Source organism: Urocampus carinirostris, chromosome 3, assembly GCF_059441175.1.
Source record: "Urocampus carinirostris isolate Australia breed hairy pipefish chromosome 3, RoL_Ucar_1.0, whole genome shotgun sequence".
NCBI lineage: Eukaryota > Metazoa > Chordata > Actinopteri > Syngnathiformes > Syngnathidae > Urocampus > Urocampus carinirostris.
This window is the reverse complement of record NC_142351.1, coordinates 59,523,075-59,543,115: the sequence shown is the minus strand read 5'-3', so window position 1 is coordinate 59,543,115 and position 20,041 is coordinate 59,523,075. Positions and strand designations below refer to the sequence as shown.

At 41.9% G+C, this 20,041-nt stretch overlaps 1 protein-coding gene across 2 annotated transcripts in view; it reads right to left on the bottom strand.

Moving 5' to 3' along the window:
* Positions 1 to 20,041, bottom strand: part of nkain4 (sodium/potassium transporting ATPase interacting 4) — a 77,080-nt gene that overhangs the window by 40,536 nt on the left and 16,503 nt on the right. For both annotated transcript variants that reach the window (XM_088332762.1, XM_088332763.1), the window contains exons 2-4: positions 13,419 to 13,556; positions 11,641 to 11,721; positions 33 to 233 (exon numbers count right to left, since the gene is read on the bottom strand). In XM_088332762.1, coding sequence (XP_088188888.1) covers positions 33 to 233; positions 11,641 to 11,721; positions 13,419 to 13,556 — 420 coding nt within the window. The remainder of the gene's footprint in view (positions 1 to 32; positions 234 to 11,640; positions 11,722 to 13,418; positions 13,557 to 20,041) is intronic.

Genomic DNA, 20,041 nt, shown 5'->3' with positions numbered 1-20,041 from the left:
AACTACGAGGGAAAATGCAGGAAAGTACTCACAGAAGCTATGATCTGCGTTCCGCTGTGCATGACCTCAATGTACTGGTAGTCCATCAGGCAGCCAATGACTGTGATGTATGAGTGGCTTTCTTCACTATGAAGGCCTTCAGTTTGTGGCATTTCTCTCCTTATGCAACCCGGACCATGTTCACTCCACCACGAGTGGTGGGCTGAGATGTTAAAAGTCAGCAGGTCGCTGTCCTAGAGAAAATGGTAGAAAAATCATCATTAAATTAACATAGTTCATGCTGGTGATCTTTTAATACAAGCACATTTTGGGTCATGAATGTCCAGCAAATATAATAGAGTTTAAGGCCCTAGGATTAAGACAAATTTGCTTTTAACTCCTTCTGTGAAAACGTGTATCATTCATAAATTATCCCGGTGTTGTCCTTGGTAGAAAACGGGGGAGCAGACCCGTTTGGATTTTCATTGGCTAATCGATGAGTCAATCATCATTCGATTTGGTTACTACTGGCTGAAGATATTCTGAGCTACAGAAGGCAATCTTCCCATTATCAAACAAGCCCGTGAAGTTTATGCTGGCTGTGACTCAAAAAAAGCCTGCCCTGGCCAGGCAGCATGTGGACTGCGCGCCACAGTTTGCCCACCCCCACTTCATGCAGTTTGCAGCATTCTATAAAAAATATGAAACGTCTCAAAAAAGGACAACGTTGGTCAAATGTTTGTTCACAGAAGCAGGGGCCCGTCTGTCAGCTCGTCTCGCGCCACAGGGGACAAGACGGGGAATCAATAAGAGGTGACGGGCCATGCACCACATGACCTACCCCCTTACTTGAAAAGATAAAAAATAGGGCTTGTTTAATACAACACACACACACACACACACACACTCTCCCGAAACATCCTGTCAAGCTTGTGCAAGGTAGGTCTGACGGAATCAGTCGACTCGGCTTCCTGACAAAATGTGACGGAGCTTTCAAAGGAAGCTGTGTGTCAAGCTTGAGTGTGTGTCAAGTGTTTGTTTGTCAACGCTCCATTAGCCAACTCCTCCTGGCCACCATATGAAAAGCTGGAAGTTTGGGCTTGCTCCGGCGTTGGGTTAATGCCAAGCCTTGACCCCGAGCAGCTGTCCCATGGCAGTGTTTCTCAACTGGTGAGTAAAAACCCAACAGAGGGTTACGGACTTGTTTCCAGTGGGTCGCAGGCCTTTGCCTTGGCAAATTAATGCTGAGAAAAAATAACTGGGGGAAAATGTCATGGTTGGTGTATGCAGTTTCCCTCAAAAATGGCATCTTTACCCCATTTTCCAATCCCCTTTACTTTTCCTCTCCCTAGCTGTTTTCAGTTAGACAATCAGCCACTGCTGGTGTAAATGCCCCATACTTTGATTAACTGTTTTAATTCCTGAAGCTTTTCACCCTCCAAATCGACAAGCCTTCCCCTTCCAGGTTCGAGTTTGGCCATTCCAAGACCCGCAACGACTTCTCCTCCCCCGGTCCCTCCTACTCCCACTGCCTACATTTCAAGATCTCCACCTTGCCGGTAAAGTTTTTTTGTTGTAGCTTTTTAAATAACTACCATGGGTGCGCTGGCGCCGCCGTTTTACAGGCGCTATTTAAATTACTGAAACTGATATGGAAGAAAATACAACTGAATCAAAGTAGTTCTCCAAAACACCCACAAGGTGGCAGCAAATTCCAATCGTATCTCACAGACATCCACGTGTGGCAATGGAGCAATCACAGGCAATAAATAACAGACAGGACACAATAAGTAATGCATTTTGTAAAGCATTTTCTGCTACCTGTAACCAATAAAAAAATAACAAAACATTAGAATCCTTTTGAACATTACTTTATTAGTTTTGATTGTCAAATGGGCAATAAATTGGGGTACTGATGGGTTTGGTATGATGTGGGTCTCTATCTTCCGGAATTGCAACACAATCTGCCACACGGGCCCATAAAACGCCAAGTCATAGTGAAAAAATATGTTAAAAATATATGGACAGCTAAGAGAGCAAGACTGAAAAACCTCTTTGTATACAGTATATTTATAACAGATCATATTTCCAGTTCACGTTGTCTTACAATGTGTGCATGTTGAATACCAGTCTCTACCTCAGTAGCCTAGATGGTAGGGCGCCCGCTTTGAGACTGGGAGGTCGCTGGTTCGCGCCTCGGCCGAGTCATACCTAAGACTTATAACATTGGTAATATGGCGGCGCCCTCTGTTGGCTGCGGCTGCATCGGCTCGCTACAACGGGTCAGGTGTATCGACATTTCGTTCTGTGTACATTGTTACAAGAATGACAATACAAAGGAAATTATTATTATTATTATTATTAAAATCCTAAAAAATCCATGTCCACTTTATATGTTGTTTTTCATTTTAAACTGTTATTACATTGATTTAACACACATTTATGGTAGATATTACCACTTGAGAGTTTGTGTTGTTCTGGAAAAAGGAACGAAAGTAATCACTCATAACATGATTTCCGACTCTTTAATGGCCAAAATAACAAAAAATTCAAAAGCACCCTGTACGATACTTGGCCAAAAGAGGGGTGGGATGATGGGTCCTCAAGTCAGACCAGTTTAGAAACAGTTGGGTGTAGCACACTCAAACACTCGCTTGGAAAGGACAGGCATCACCGAGCCGACCGCTGTACGAGGCGCAGGCCGAGGACCCGAGGGAATCTCACACAATGGCCCAGGTGGAGGAGTTGCTTGTCAAATGTATTTTGGATGACTGGGTTCGTGTGAGATTGGCAGTTTGTGTTCGTTATGTATTATGGTTGGGCAGCCACAGGGATAAAGGAAAATCAATGTCAGTATTCATTGTTTGTATTTTTCCTTGTAATTTTAGCAATCATTTTCAGTTGCACAGCACAATACAGCGACATCTAGTGGTCAGATAATGCACAATGCCCCTTTAAACTTGTTTGTTTACAGAAGGGAGTACACTTGTAAATGTAACTAAATGTTTCAAATTTTCTATAAAATGCTCCAAAATGATTTGAACCTGCCACATTGAATTTGCACCGTTCGTTGTAAATTCAAATTACGTACGTTTTGCTAAAAACTATTCAAAGTAGGTGTTAGCACATGCAGGGAACCTTAATTTTGTCTGATATGGAGGAAATGTGAATGTAAATTTTAAGAAAAATTTCCGGGTGAATTTTTCAGATTTTTCTGAAAGCAAGCAGAAACACACAAATTATTATATAAACAGGCAATTTTTAGGTCAAGAAATTTGCCTTTATTTTACAAAAATACGAACCTCAGATGGAGGGAGATGACATAATAGTCCGCCATCTTGCTGCTATGAGTACCGGAAAAAAAAGACCTCAAAGGTGGGCAAAAAAGAGACGAAAATGGTCCTTTTTGGTCACTTTGAGTCTCTGTAGTTTTGATTCTTCCTTATGCTATTCAGCACTTGTTATTGGTTGCGATACACCAAAGGTCTTCAACATGGTGCCCACAGGGACCAGGTAGTTCCCTCAGAACACCTGACTAACCTGCAGAGAGGTTCTGAAAATAGCTCACCAGTAATAAGTCATTGTGATTTATCGAGAAATTTGATTTCTAACTGGCATGATGTTCTACTGGTTGACTAAGCCATTTTTACCTCAACTTCTGAATAAATACAACTCGGTAATAACATACTGTACTAACAATAGTAACAACCAGGGTTAGGAGGGTTACTATAAAAATTTAATCCGATACAGTTACTAGTTACCTGTCAAAAAATGTAATCAGTAATGTAATACGAATACTATCATGTTGAGAAATGCAACTTGATTACTTATGGATTACTCCAAATATGCAAATAAATGAAAAAATAAACAATATCAATAAAATTGTGTTTAACAAACATGAACGATGTAACCTTGAAAAAGATTTGGAGGAACGCTCGGTCAAGTCCTACATAAAAATGCGCAAAGTAGGGTTTATGAAGAAAAAATGAAACTTTTCCTTTCACATAGAAGATGAGATAAGCTCTATTTTAGTTTATATTGAAAGGACATTAAGAACCCAATCTTTATTTTCACTTTTAACATTTCCAACAAACTCTGGCATGTCTTGGGTCCAAGTTGAAGTTTTACTTGTTTCAAGCGAAGATGTCAAACCTCTTGAAAATATTGAGATTTGCTAGGTTATGTAATACATTCTCATTACAGTGATCAAATAGTGGATTTTGAACAACAATTATATGCAAAATATAAAAAGAACATATTCAATCAAATTTACAAAATCATCCAGTATGCATCACGCGCGTGCAACGCGCAGCCTAGTGTCAAAAAAGCACACCTGTTAGCAGCCTCACGAAATTGAAAAAATGTACCAATTCAACAAATTTAGCGCTACATTGAAAAAGTAAAATAAAGACAAAAAAAGTGCTTTTATCTGCTACATTGTCTGACAACCATGCAGCGGTAGATAAGGTGGCTGTCTAAACAATTTGCGCGCACTTCTTGTGTAAACCTCATCTCTTTCTATCTCTCTTGTCACAGATTGATGATAGACACAATTCATCTATCACCGCATCATGTAAAGGGAAAATATACCGTATTTTCCGCACTATAAGGCGCACCTAAAAGTCTTATTTTTTTTCAAAAGCTGACCATGCGCCTTATAACACAGTGCGCCTTATATATGGCTCAATATTAAATTCGCAAGGTCTCGCAACTACGGGAAACAGCCGCCGACTCCATTTTTCGCGCTGTGCATACTGGGAAATATTAAACGATTGGTAGTTGCCGGGGCTCGTGTTGTATTTGTTTACTAAGTGGCAAAATGGCTACCCCATTGAACTGCTTAATTCATATTCAACAAATACAGTATTTGTCTGAATCCAGGGTTATGACTGGTGAAGATGTAAAGCACAATTTACCTTAAACAAACGCAGAATTATTCAGAATGTCACGTTTGAGAGAGAGAGAGAGCGAGAGAGAGAGAGAGAGAGAGAGCGAGATTCTCTTTCATACGTGCATTTGTAAAAGAAAATGGCTCCTGTTAAGAGACACGCGTACAACGCCGAGTTTAAACTCAAAGCGATCAGTCACGCAGCACAACACGGCAATAGACCGGCAGCGAGAGAGTTAAACTTAAATGAATCGATGGTACGGAAGTGGAGAAAGGATGAAGATAAGCTCCGCCAAGTAAGGAAAACTCAACAAAGTTTCCGTGGCAATAAAGCAAGATGGCCAGAGTTAGAGGAGACACTTGAACAGTGGGTTGTTCAACAAAGAGCGGCAAGCAGAAGTGTCAGTACGATAACTATACGTATGAAGGCAACAGCGCTGGCACAAAAACACCGGACGTGTTGGATGGCCCATTCACTGAGATATGGTCAATTCGAACACAGCAGAAGAAGAATTCGAGGGATTCGTCGATGAGGAGCTTATAGAGTGATCTTTGTTTTTCTTTTGTGTGTTTACGTTTTACATTTTACAGTTATTATGTTATTGCTTTGCACTCGTTGTTTTTGCACATTACGAGTGTCACTTTATTGCGATTGCACTAACGTTTCATTTAAAATAACAGTATCAGACGTTTTTTTCTTTGCGTGTTGACTAAATGGACAAAAAATAAAATGATATGTCGATGTTGTTCAAAGATGTTAAAGATGTGTCACGAAAATGCTTTACCTCAGAGAAAATAATAAAACGGCTGTTTATTTATTTTGGGAGTGAATGGAGTTGTGGAAAGCTTGTTTGTTAATAAAGTTTGACCCTTTTGAAAGTTTTGTTGACATTCCCTTGAGCGTGGCAACATCTAGAGGTTGCATAAAGTAACTACATTCTCTACTGTAGTCAAGTCGTCACATTTATTTACCGTAAATAGCCCTTAATCCCAAAAATGTCTCGAAGGACTGCACAGGATTACAATTACAAAATTGCACAATTACCTGATCTTAAACCAGCATGCACTTATAGCGCCTTATAATGGGGTGCGTCTTATGTATGGCATAAGTTTTAAAATATATCATTCATTGAAGGTGCGCCTTATAACATGGTGCGCCATATAGTGCGGAAAATACGGTAGTTTCATACTCATCAAGGGATCCCAGTTCGAATCCCGGCTCGTCCGTGTTACATGTCGAAGTGTCCTTGGGTAAGACACTGAACCCCTAATACCCCCAATAAGCAGGTTAGCGCCTTACATGGCTGCAAGGCCGCTATTGGGAAATGTGGAGCACATTGTAAAGCGCTCTGGGAAGTCATTGACTTGAAAAGCGCTATATAAATGCAGATCATTTCATTTCATAGTTTTAAATATCAATCTCCCAAAAAGAGTCAGAAATGACTCTAGCCACCTCCCACTAGGGGGATATGGCTGTGGTATATATATATATATATATATATATATATATATATATATATATATATATATATATATATATATATATATATACAATTATGTAACACTGTAACATGTATTCCATCCACCATCCGTCCATCCATTATCTGAGCCTCTCATCCTCACTAGGGCCACAGGGGTGCTGGAACCCATTCCAGCCTTTGTCAGGCAGTGGGTCAGGGACACCCTGAACTGATTGCCAGCCAGTCCCAGGGCACACAGAGACAGACAACTCACTCGCTCATTCACACATAGGGACAATTTTAACGCGCCAATTAACCTGACATACATGTTTTGCGAATTTGGAAGGAAACCAGAGTGCCTGAAGGAGACCCACGCAGGCACGGGGAAAACATGCAAACTTCGCATGGGTACGCCGCAGTAGCTGGAATTAAACCCTCCACCTCTGCACCATGTGGCTTCGTGCTAATCACCCAGCTGCTGTGCCGCTTTATGTATTTTTACACCTCAACCCTGGTAACAACATAGTAAATAACGTGATAAGTTGTCATTTTAGAAAATGCATATAAAACTGGTAGCCCTCAATGCCAATGAGTAACAAAAACATCTTGGGTAAAAAGTGACCCCTGCAGTACACAATAAGTGACATCCTGCATACTGTCCTCTTAACTGATTACATACAGAGAGAAAAACAATCAAATCGGAACAATCAAAATAAGAAAAAAATGAATGACGACCTGACCTTATTATTTTTGTATTATTTTTTAATTATAATTAAACAATATAATCCGACACAAACTTCAGATGACAGATTTTGTACAGCTCAAAAATCCTACATGTACAAATCCGACTTCCTTTAACATCTTTTTACTTCCGGCGCCGTCACGAATGGCAGCCACTCCAGCAGCTCCCGTGTTATTTTCGCTACTTTTGTGATTTATTGTTTTTTTGCTTACTTTTTCAGTGCCTTGCAACACTTGTAGCACTTTGGATTACTTTCTATCCTATGGATATGGGTTTTAACGCGCAAAAATACGTATATTCAAGAAATCTACTCCTCGACCTGAAGAATTCTCGAGCCGGCGCGGTCCCCCTTTTACCTAACGAGGTGAGGCGACCCTACCGGGGCAGAGCCGGTGCTAAGGTAAAGGCTAAGCGGCTAGCGGCGAAGTGGCGATATAAGCCCACGGTACCGTCCATAATCATGGGGAATGTCAACTCCCTACCAAAAAAGATCGACGAACTGGCTGTGCTTGTGAAAGACATCAAAGCATACAGGGAGTGCAGCTTGCTTTGCTTTACGGAAACGTGGCTCACGTCTAGCATCCCGGACGCTAACATCGCGCTAACCGGCTTCTGCGCTGTTCGGGCTGACAAAGGCACAAAAGTCAGTGGGAAGCGCAAAGGAGGGGGACTGGCTATCTACGTGAACACGAGGTGGTGTAACCCCGGGCATGTAAAAACAAAGCTTTCTATCTGCTGCCGTGATGTCGAACTTTTGGCCGTAAGTCTGCGTCCCTATTTCATGCCCAGAGAGTTCGGACACGCCATTGCTGTCATTGTTTAGATCCCACCGCGCGCTGATGCGGAAGTAGCGTGTGACGTCATCAACTCCGCGGTGGCAAAACTACAAACACAACACCCGGAGGCTGCAATGTTAATCTCTGGGGACTTCAACCACGTGACTCTTGATAAGACACAGCCCTCTTTCGTCCAGCATGTGGACTGCAAGACCAGGGGAAATAGGACTATTGACCTTCTGTATGCAAATATCAAAAATGCATAGAGTGCAAAACCACTGCCTGCCCTTGGAAAAGGAGACCACAACCTCATTCTGCTTAAACCACAGTACAAACCAAAAGTGAGGAGGCTACCAACAACCACACGCTCTTTTAGAAAATGGTAACACCGAGGCAGAGCAGGCTCTGAGAGACTGCTTTGGACGTACGGACTGGGATGTCCTGCTAGGGTCCAGCAGTGGGGACATTGAGGAGATGGCAAACTGCACTACTGACTACATTAACTTCTGCATGGACAATGTTGTTCCTATAAAGACTGTACGCTGCTATGCCAACAACAAGCCCTGGATCACGAGCGACATCAAGTGCTTTCTGAACCAAAAGTAGAGGGCCTTTAAAAATGGTGATCAGCAGGAGCTAAAACGAGTACAGAAGGAGCTCAAAGTCCAGCTCCGGAAAGGGAAGGAGCAGTACAGGAGGAAGTTGGAGAAAAAGCTGCAGAACAACAACATGAAGGAGGTGTGGGAAGGGATGAAAACAATTACTGGCTGCAGCACCAAGCAGGGTGTGGCTGTGGATATAGATGTGGGGCGAGTCAACCAGTTGAACAACTTTTTCAACAGGTTTGACCACTCCGCCTCATCCTCACCCCTGAGTACTGCAGCTGACCTTCCCCCTCCCCCTCTGGACACTAGCATTGAAGACATCCCCCCACTAAAAATAACTGCAGCCCAGGTGTGTGGAGAGCTGAGAAGGCTGCGAACCAGCAAGGCAGCTGGTCCAGATGGAGTATCCCCCGACTGCTGAAAGCCTGTGCGTTTGAGCTGGGAGACCCTCTACAGCGCATCTTCAACCTGAGCCTTGAACAGGGGAGGGCCCCTCAGCTGTGGAAAACATCCTGCATCATCCCAGTCCCAAAGAAATCAAGACCTGAGGAACTCAACGACTTCAGGCCGGTCGCCCTGACATAACATGTGATGAAAACCATGGAGCGGTTGCTGCTGCACCACCTGAGGCTACAGGTCCGTCACGCCATCGACCCACTGCAATTTGCTTAAAAGGAGAAGGTGGGAGTGGAGGATGCTATAGCCTACATGTTACACTGATCCCTCTCTCACCTGGATAGGGCTAAGGGGGCTGTGAGGATTACATTTTTGGACTTCTCCAGTGCCTTCAATATCATACAGCCTCTGCTACTGAGTAGGAAACTGACAGAGATGGGAGTTAGCTCACACCTTATAGAATGGATTACTGACTACCTGACAGGCAGACCCCAGTATGTGAAACAGGAGGGCTGTACATTGGACACTGTGGTTAGCAGCACAGGATCTCCGCAGGGGACCGTGCTCTCTCCGTTCCTATTCACTCTATATACATCGGACTTTAAGTACAACTCTGAGTCCTGCCATGTGCAAAAGTTTGCCGACGACACTGTGATCGTGGGATGTATCAGAAATGGGCAGGAGGAGGAGTACAGAAAATTGATTCAGGACTTTGTCCGATGGAGCGACGCAAACCACCTGCACCTGAACACCACCAAGACCAGGGAGATGGTGGTAGACTTCAGGAGAACCAGAACTCACCCGGTTCCTGTAACCATCAAAGGAGAATGTGTAGAATTTGTCCAGACCTACAAATACCTGGGTGTGCAGCTGGACAACAAACTGGACTGGACTGCCAACACAGAAGCTCTATGTAGGAAAGGGCAAAGCCGACTTTACTTCCTCAGAAGGCTGGCCTCCTTCAAAATCTGCAAAAAGCTCCTGAAAATATTCTATGAGACAGTAGTGGCAAGCGCCCTCTTCTATGCGACAGCGTGTTGGGGAGGCAGCGTCAAGAAGAAGGATGCCTCTCGTCTCAATAAACTGGCTAGGAAAGCGAGCTCTGTTGTGGGCAAAGAGCTGGACAGCCTAACAACAGTAGCTGAGAGACGGGCACTGGAAAAGCTGCGGTCAATCATGGACAATCCATCGCATCCACTACACAGCATTATCTCCAGACAGAAGAGCAGTTTCAGCGACAGACTGCTGTCACTGTCTTGTACTACGGACAGACTGAAGAGATATTTTCTTCCTCATGCCATGAGGCTCTTTAACTCTACCCGGCAGAGTAAAAGCCCACAGTAAACCACACTACCTACATTGCATATTACCGAATCTTATTGCAATATGTATTCTGTGTAGCACTATTTAGTTATTATATATAACACGCTACAGTGGGCATTTGCACGTCACACTGGGTATTTGTATATTGTATTCTTTTTGCTTTATTATTGTATTGTTCTCAGCTAAGGGATGCTGCTGGAAATGTGAATTTCCCTTCGGGGATGAATAAAGTATCTATCTATCTATCTATCTATCTATCTCGTTTGACAACAAACGGGTGTTGCCACGTGTCCAGGGAAAATGGAACTGACTGTGATCAGTAGGTGTCATTGTATCTCAGGACCTGCGTTATGTTTATTTTTGCTACAGTATTTGCGAACTTAATTTAAAATAAGTTAAATTGCAACTAAAAAAGTGGAAGGATCCCAGAAACCCTAGTAAAAATAAGCGTTTCAGAAAACGGATGGATGGATGAATTGAATATTATTTTTGGATACTTTTTGACCCGTGCTCCCTTGAATTTGTTTTATATACAAATGTTATGACTTTTCCCAAATTGGTCCTAAAACTAGAAAAAGAAAAAGTATTTTTGATTAACATTTACATGAAAGCTTCATAAAAAAAGTACAAAAATGGTTCTTAAGAAGAAGACAACACCAGGGTTAATCTTGTTGACATGCTTTAACCTTAAGAAAACAGCGCCCTCTTCAGGGGATTCCTGTCTGCTCATACAAGGCTTAAACCCAATGTATTTTTCGATTACACAATCGCATTATATAACATCGCAATATTGATTAGATTTCAGTTAATTGTGCAAACCTAGTAATAATATACCTGATGCTAGCATGTCAGGCTAACAGCAAGTCAAGCCATAGAGTAATTTTTTTCTCGTCGCATGGACTTTCTTTCATAATAGATGTCTATTTTATTCAAAAGGAGCAACCCATAGACTTCATTTGTAAGTTAAATTAGGACAATAAAGCATTTTTTCTATTCCACGGTTCATACAATGCTTTATTGCTCTGCCAGTTAAATTATGAATAAGATAAATGCTCATTTATCCGTAAATCTGACTGTCCTTCACCAGACACAGACCTAACCACATGTTACTGAAGCAGCATATAGCAGCTGAGATGTGATCACAAAGTCTTAGATCTACTGTGCAAAAGACTGATCTCCCAGCTTTCATCTAGAAGTTTGTGCAACATCAAAGTATACCCAAGAATGAGAAAAATCTTGGTTTGCTTTGATTGTAATACCGGTAATCGTTAAAGTAAGTGTTCTTCCAGGTCGTTGTGACAATTGCGGCTAATTTGATGCACAAAAAATAAGGGCTTGATATAGTGATTGGTGTGGAGCTTATATTTTGCCATTTATAAATTACACTAAAGAGACAGTATTGGAATGTAGGAGGAAAAAACTCAATACCAGATTGTACAAGTGGTGTATTTGTTAACGCCAAAAGCCTTACCTTGGTCAGGCCGCCTACATCCAGGTAGAAACAGATGATGAAGATGTTCCAGGCCACCCATAAAGCTGCCCAACCTGCATACTAGAATTGAAAAAACAAAAAACAGCCCCTATGTTTAAATGTGCCAAGAACACATACAACATACTCCAATAAGTAAACTACCTATAGAAACATGGTGGGCATTTATGTCATATTAAAAAACAAAATGAAACACAAAACAGTGCGCTGGTTCTAAAAAATGCTGTCACAGAGAACATAAACTCTTGATACAAGGATGTTGGTGCATTGCTGAGGCCTCGAGCAACAAGAAGATTGGAGTGATCTCAAAACATCCTCTGACTCATGCTGAATAGTGTGTCATTGGTGTGTCAGAGGAAATGTAGCCAGATAAGCAGCACTTTGATGAAAACGTTCATGTTGAAACATGATAGTACTCATTTGCTCACCTCCTTAGTTGTGACTAAAAAAAAGAGAAATGGTTTGACCAGTCAAACCATTTCTCTTCTTTCAAATCAGATGTAAGCACTTTTTAGAACTGCCAAATAGAATGTAACATTAATACTTTTGTTGCTGTTGTTTGCGTTCACACATTGACCCTTTTGGGATGCGGGAGGCAACAGATGCGAAAGTGTTGTGCTTTGAAGTCAGTCTGTGTGTGCACATGTGCAGTGTAGTAGAATAGAATAGAATAGAATAGAATATACCTTTATTGTCATTGTTACAAAATGGGTTAACATATTGTGGCAACGAAATTGGGCATGACACTCCAGTTTTACACTTCACAATGAGGTATGAGCACAAGAAATGTCGGCATGTGGGATGTTACATACAGTGTTATCGTAATACCGTTGGTATCGTAAGGGTTGTGCAATATTGCATTTGGTGCAAAGTCATCATAGTGCAAAAAAATAGTCAGCATATGCATTGGTGCAAACATAGACATCATAGTGCAGAAAAAAGAAATGGTCAGACATTGTGCAAGGTGAGCAGTAAACGTAGTGCAGTCGACATGTGCAAGAACATAGACATGAGTACCATTATATAGTATGAGGTAGTGTTGGCACGAGTTTTCAGTAGCTCTTGTGTGAATGTTTATAGTGCTTGTTGTTTTGTTATTAAATTGGCGACAAGACTTCATCAGCGACTAAGTGTTTGATTGATCAAATCGAGAGCATTACAAGACGTTACGGTGTAGGTCACATCTGTAGGCCAAAATGTATCTGATTTACAATGGAAAAATGTACTGTGGGATTGAAAGGGACAATTTTCTGTGATTTTAATGATAACTGGTAGTTAATATGTTTAGTGTATACAAAAAGATGTAAAAATTAAGTGTCTTGAAATAATTGAGAGTACTTCCTACTCTTTTTCATCTTTTCCTCTTTTTTACCAAAACTGTTCTCCTCTGCTTAGAATTTTTAGTTATCTGATTATCTGACTTAATTGCTGATGTTTGAAGGTGGTCTCAATGCACTGAAGAAGACCATTTCTAGGGAACATTACACAAAAAACCCAAAGGATGAAGATTCTTTGTCGTGCGAAAAAAGGTAGTCACGTATTTATACATGGTATGCTTGTAGAAGAAGCATTGGACAGGTTGAAATTTAAATGTGCCTCTTCATAAAATGTTTGCTTAAGTCAAAGGTTGTGCCGTTAAATTACAAACACCGTTGTTAGTATTCAATTGAATATCTAAAGTCACTGTATTGCTGAATTATTTCCAGTACTTATTTCCAAAAAGATGAAAAAGGACACTGACCAGAGAGACAGAAACTCACCACTACGATATACCGCGGACGGTACTGGATGGTGCCGAAAAGACCCAGGATGACGATGATGATGTGAAAGAAGTTGGCTAGTATTGGCGCCCATTGATAACCCAGGAAGTCAAAGACCTGCCTTTCTACACCCAGCATCTGTAGAAAGAAATAATAACAATCAAACATCAAACAAAATGCTTGTCCTGCCCCAACAAAACATTGTGTTCTACGTAAGTAAAGTGGTATATCCAAACACGCTGCCAACAGCTCAACGGCTAAAATCTTTTCTACTGCAGCTCGGGGCAACTCGACAACATTTGGTCACTGGTCGGCTTGAGCGATTCTCCACCGACAGTGGGAGTTCCCCAAAGGCAAAGACAGCAGGTTTTATCAAATAAACAATGACAACTGAGCCAGGAGCTCACAATTTCATCTCCTTGCCAACAATTCCCCGAGGGAGAACTCTTTGAGGGATATCCACAAAAATACTACAACAGACAGCTTAGCCGTTTAATAAACTGCAAGCTGGCATATATTGTTCTGACATGGACAGGCATGCGGACAGTGGGTTCGAATAAATAACCTAAATGCATTAAGCTACGACCAGAATACACCAAAATTCCCCCATGACAGTTCTCAATTTTTCAATATTTGCTCTCAGGACTTACTCTTAGAAACCCTGAATCATTAACATAAGTTCCTGTTAGGGTCCTTTCCTGGCGGCGAGGATAAAGCCCTTCGGCAACGCCCTGTCACCTGTCCTGGCGTTGAGAAGGCACCTCAGCTGCACCTGGTTACTTGTCCTGGTGGCGAGAAGACAGCTCGGCCGCACCTGGTAACCTGTCTTGGCGGCGAGGGGAAGACACCATGGTAGTGCCGGGGTAACATTTATTGGAGGCAAGGGGAAGGCTTCTCGGCCGCGCACGGGTAACTTGTCCTGGCGGCTAGGGGAAGGCTTCTCAGCCGCACTTGCGTTTCATGTCCTCGTAGCAAGGTGTTTCCTTTCTCTGCGGCAAGTAGCAACGACCTTCAGCCATTCCATCACTGCAGCATCAGTACTTTTTTGGGGTGTCTGGAATCCGTTTCTTAACGGGGGGAAGTGGGGTGGGGTATATTAGGGTCAAGCATACTTCCTACCATCAGGGGGCGCCTACTTCCGTTTTAACTAAGCCCAGGTGTGTCCAATTATCACATACCTGTGCCCAACCAATCTTGAACCCTTTAAAAGGAAATTTTTGTTCAGCAAAAAATAAATTCAGAGTTTTTTCTGTCTTTCTCTGTGTCATTTTCTCTTTGTTACTTCATTCCTTACAGTTTCCATATCCAGTTCCAATCGTTTCTAGTTTGAACTTTGAGAACCTCTGAACTGCAGTTTGTGCCTCCTCCACATGGGTTCTTCACTACCATCAAATCATAACAATTTCCCACGCTTACTCACCTTAATCCAAATCTCTTTGGGTGCATAAAAAGCAATTTAAAGGCTCAAAATAACTGCTTTGCATTCAGTCGTCAATTGAAGAAAAATCCAGGTGAAGAACAAAGTTACATTAATACTCTATCAACCTTTATTTGTATTGCCAATTTGTAATTTGTTTTGCACAAGTTTACACTTGTTTTTGCAAAGCCCCAAAAGCGCCAACACTTCATGTTAATTAGGGCCACGCGCTTGAAAATGGATGAGCGGAAAAAGTGTAGAGGGCAGGGGTGAACCTTGTCCTATTGACACTACCATATGAGAAGCACTATGTGCTTTCTGAAGAAGAGTCATCATTGGTTATTGATGCATATGATAAAGTCTGAGCATTTGATGTGTCATGTTCCCTAGACAGCATTATTGTTATGGCCACCCCATAGAGGGACACAAAAGTGTGGATATTACACAAACATGTGGATATTTTTTCTACACACATATTTTTCAAAGCACAGATGTGTAACATTTGACCACTATATTACAGTGTGTTGCCTGGTACAAGCAAGGGCCAGTGATGTAAAAGAAAATTCTCGACCAGTTATTTTTTTCAAAAAAATTAACATTGGTATGGTAGCTCATTGGGCAGCACGGCGGCGCAGTGGTTAGCGCTTGTGCGGCACAGTTCATGTTATGGGAAGCTCCTGCGTGGGTTCAAATCCAGCTCCAGACTTTCTGTGCGAAGTTTGTATGTTCTCCCTCCTATGTTTCCTCCGGGCACTCCGGTTTCCTCCCACGTTCCAAAAACATGCATTTCAGGTGAATTGGCCGGTCCAAATTGTCCCTAGGTGTGAATGAGCTGAGTTGTCTGTCCCCGTGTGCCCTGCGATTGGCTGGCAACCGGTTCAGGGTGTCCCCTGCCCACTGCCCGGAGATGGCTGGGATGGGCTCCAGCCCCCCCGCGACCCTAATGAGGATAAGCAGTATGGCTAATGAGATGAGATGAGATGGTAGCTCATGTATTTATGCCCAGTATTCAAATAATATTTTTTTTACTGGATGAAAGTTTTTTTGTACCTTTAAAGACAAAAGACTGTATTAGAGTAGAGGCTAATACAATAAAAAAAATATAAAGTCCTTTGAATTGATATTCAATTTAAACTCCAAATCTCACCTGTAGAAACAAGCAGTTTAAAGAAAACTTGTAGAGGTTATTCAGGTCAATAAAACAGCTGCGGTTACTGTCGGTTACAACAAAATGAGAGTTTCTTACTGAGGAATTGGAATTTTCAGCAATTCGAATTGGAATAAATTGATAATTGGTCAATTTAGATTTAATTTTCTATATCAAAAAAACAGGACATGCAGTACTTTCACCTAAACTAAGAATGCAGAGGCTTTATTCATAGAGCTTTTTGTTTGTGATAATTATGCAAGGTATGAATATGGCCTGGAATGGATTTGAGTAGTATCTTGATGCACCATACAATGTATTTTATCTTTTGGAGATTTGACTCTACATAGGTTAAAAAGTGCTTCCTTCCCAACAAAACTGAGTACCGAATTTGGTCTTGTAGTTCTGATGTTTAAGATCATATAAGATGCTGAAAATGGAGATCTCTTAAGAGGTTTTAGTTTGTTATTTTAGAACAGAGATCTCCAACCATTTCCAGGCTGAGAGATACTTTTTAAACTAATTAGCGCAAATAGTACCCAGTTTGGTATGGATTTTTAAAATAACAACTTGTGTTATTACTAGGTTGTTACTATTTTATTACAAAGTGAATTATTGGAAATAGGATTAAGAAGCCTCAGTCAACCACTAAAAATTTTTTTTACTAGTAAATCCCTATGAACAAGCACAGGTGAACTATTTTCAGAACAGGTCCACAGGCACCTCATCTGTCTTTAAGGGGCATCCTCTGGTCTAGAATAACATAAAAACAAAAGTTATGGCATTGTGGATTGTGTTTCGGCATGAGCGAGGTATGGTACTTCTCCAAATCCTCCTCTCAGTGTTGGAGCAAGCCTCTCAAATCGCCGCTAACTCAATAGTCCATTGAGATGGAGACAATCAATCTCAACAAGAGAAAGATCTCATACACATTCACTCACAGAAACACACAATCCTTCAGGCCCATAGTGCCAAATGAGCTCATATCTCCTAGGAAGCAGATTACAGGAGAGTGGGGTGCAATCTGATCACCAACACTCTTCCAGGAGAAGTAAACCGGCAACACGTTGGCCTATAAAAGCCTTTTCCTGATTGGCTGAAGGTTCATAAATGACTCCCCTGAGGAATGGCAAGTTCAGTGTTTAGGTGCGGGTGTGTAGTTGGAAGACTTTTAATGATACCCACACATTGCATTGTTCTAGTAGTTACTTGGAAACAGTACTCACAACAGTCTGTCCCATTATCTGTTGACACTGACTCTGAGGATGCACTTAAGGCTTCAATCAAAAGATTACAGTTTAATTTTAAGAAACGTTCCAAACCACGTTGAATTTTCATTTAGACATACTGAATTTACATGTAGGCAATAGTCGACTTAGTCAGAATTCCGTTAATTAAAACAATCTGAGTAACATGTTTACATGCATGAGCAAAGAGTTTCAAAGTTGTTATCTATTGGAATATCGCATTCAGAATTGGAACGCTCAAGACTTTGACAGTCAGTTCTACTGAGGAATCATTGTGTTCAAGTCAAACGGTGAACGTTTACATAAGTTGTTTCTGTACTAGAGATAACCAAATTTTTCCTGCAGGTAAATCAGCCACAACGAAGAAAAGTGATACATAATGGTTAACCCAGTTGTCTTATGTGTCATCTTGTCAGTCATTAAAAGCTCAAAAGCTGATGGCACTGAGTTTACTTCAAGAGAAGATTTGCGGGAAGATCAAAACGTATGTATCAATGGACTAACAGCAGTGCTTATTTTACCAGAGGGCAGGTCATGACTAAACCATTCTTGAAAGTAGAACACAGGAACTGATATATTTTAAAGGGTGCAATCAAAACAAGAGTTGTCTATTAGCAGTTTCTATTGGTTGATACACAAAATCTAATTAAACATTCAAGTAAATGCCAACCACCAACAACCAGATGTGTTTATCATAACAGCTGTCTTCCTAAATGAACCAAAAAGGAACATAATGAGTAACCGAGCTATGAATCACAGGTCTGACGTCTCCTTGCCCAAGCTTGCCTTTATTCTTCTTCTATAGCAGGCACTCAAGTTTTTATCAGCATTTGTTTTCTTTTTCAATGCTTGGATAAAGTCCTTATAGCATGTGCAACTAATATTCGTTATTTGCAAATTTAGGATTTAACAGATAGTGAGGCTGTAGCCTCACGAAAATCAGGACTGGGGATCGAGAGGTCATTGAGAGCCACTTTACTCTAACTAATTTACCACTTTAATAGGTCTTTGGGATGAAAACTGCAGGTTGTCTTGTTGTGATTCATTTGATGTAGGTGTCCGAATGACTGTCCCGATCCGCTGGCTGGGGGTCTTCACCACCATCTTCAATCGGTTCCTGTCACAGGCAACCGTCCCACCTTGCCTCAAAACCACCACCATTATTCCCATCCCCAAAAAGTCAGCAGTGGACAGCCTCAACAACTACAGGCCTGTCGCTCTTACGCCTGTGGTCATGAAGTGCTTCGAGAGGTTAGTGTCCCAGTACATCAAAAACTCCCTGCCACTCACACTCGACCCCCACCAGTTTGCCTACAGGGCAAACCGCTCCACTGACGACGCCATAAACACAGCACTTCACACCTGGACCACCGGGGGAGCTACGTCAGAATGCTCTTTCTGGACTTCAGCTCAGCTTTCAACACCATTATCCCAGAGATCCTGGTGGAGAAACTCACACACCTAGGACTCTCTCCCTCCATCTGCCACTGGATAATGGACTTCCTCTCCAACCGCCCACAGTCGGTGAAACTCGGTAACCATGTCTCTCCCACCCTAACACTGAACACTGGCTCCCCCCAAGGTTGTGCACTGAGCCCCCTGCTTTTTACCCTCTACACCTCCGACTGCTCACCGACCCACCCCACAAACACAATCATTAAGTTCGATACCACCTTGATCGGCCTCATCTCTGAAGGGGACGAGGCGGCGTACAGGGATGAGGTGGAGTCACTGTCAACGTGGTGTTCGGAAAATCACCTCATACTAAACACCACAAAAACAAAAGAACTGATACTGGACTTCAGAAGGAATGGCAGGAATCCAGCACCACTCATCATAAAAGGAGACTGTGTAGAGAGAGTCCACTCCTTCAAATTTCTGGATGTGCACTTCTCCGACGACCTCTCCTGGTCTGCAAACACCAGAGCGGTGGTAGGGAAGGCCCAGCAGCGACTGCATTTCCTGAGAATGCTCAGGAAAAACTAGCTAAAACAGCAGCTGCAGGTGTCCTTTTATAAAGCCACAGTGGAGAGCATTCTGACGTACAGCATTACGGTGTGGTATGCTGGGTGCACAGCAGCAGACAGGAAAACGCTCCAGAGGGTCATCAAAACAGCCCAGAAAATCGTCGGTTGCTCTCTGCCCAGTCTGGAGGACATTGCCTGCTCTCGCTACCTCAGCAGAGCAGAAAACATCATCAAGGACTTTTCTCACCCCGGCCACCACCTCTTCGACCTGCTGCCTTCCGGCAAGCGCTACAGGTCACACAAAACAAAAACAAACAGACTCAGAGACAGTTTATTCCCGAGAGCCATTACCACCCTAAACAGACACGACACCGCACAAAAAACTGAAAAACTCTTGCAAAAACACTACCTCATACGAGCGTAAATGGTACTCATGTCTATGTTTCTTGCACAATGTTGACTGCACTATGTTTACTGCTCACCTTGCACAATGTTGGCTATCTTTTTTTGCACTATGATGACTATTTTTGTACCAAATGCATATGTTGACCATTTTTTGCACTACGATGACTATTTTTGCACCAAATGCATATTGCACAAACCCTACGATACTAAACTGTATGTAACATCCAATATGCCCACATTTCTTGGGTAAATTTTGTGTAAATTATAACTATAACCTTATCCTCCTTGTTTTATAACCTTATCTTCTCTGTTCCTTTATCTTCTTGGGTTTTTTACCTCACTGTGAATGTGTGAACTGGAGTGTCATGCCCAATTTCGTTGTCAAAATATGTTAACCCATTTTGTAACAATGACAATAAAGGTATATTCTATTCTATTCT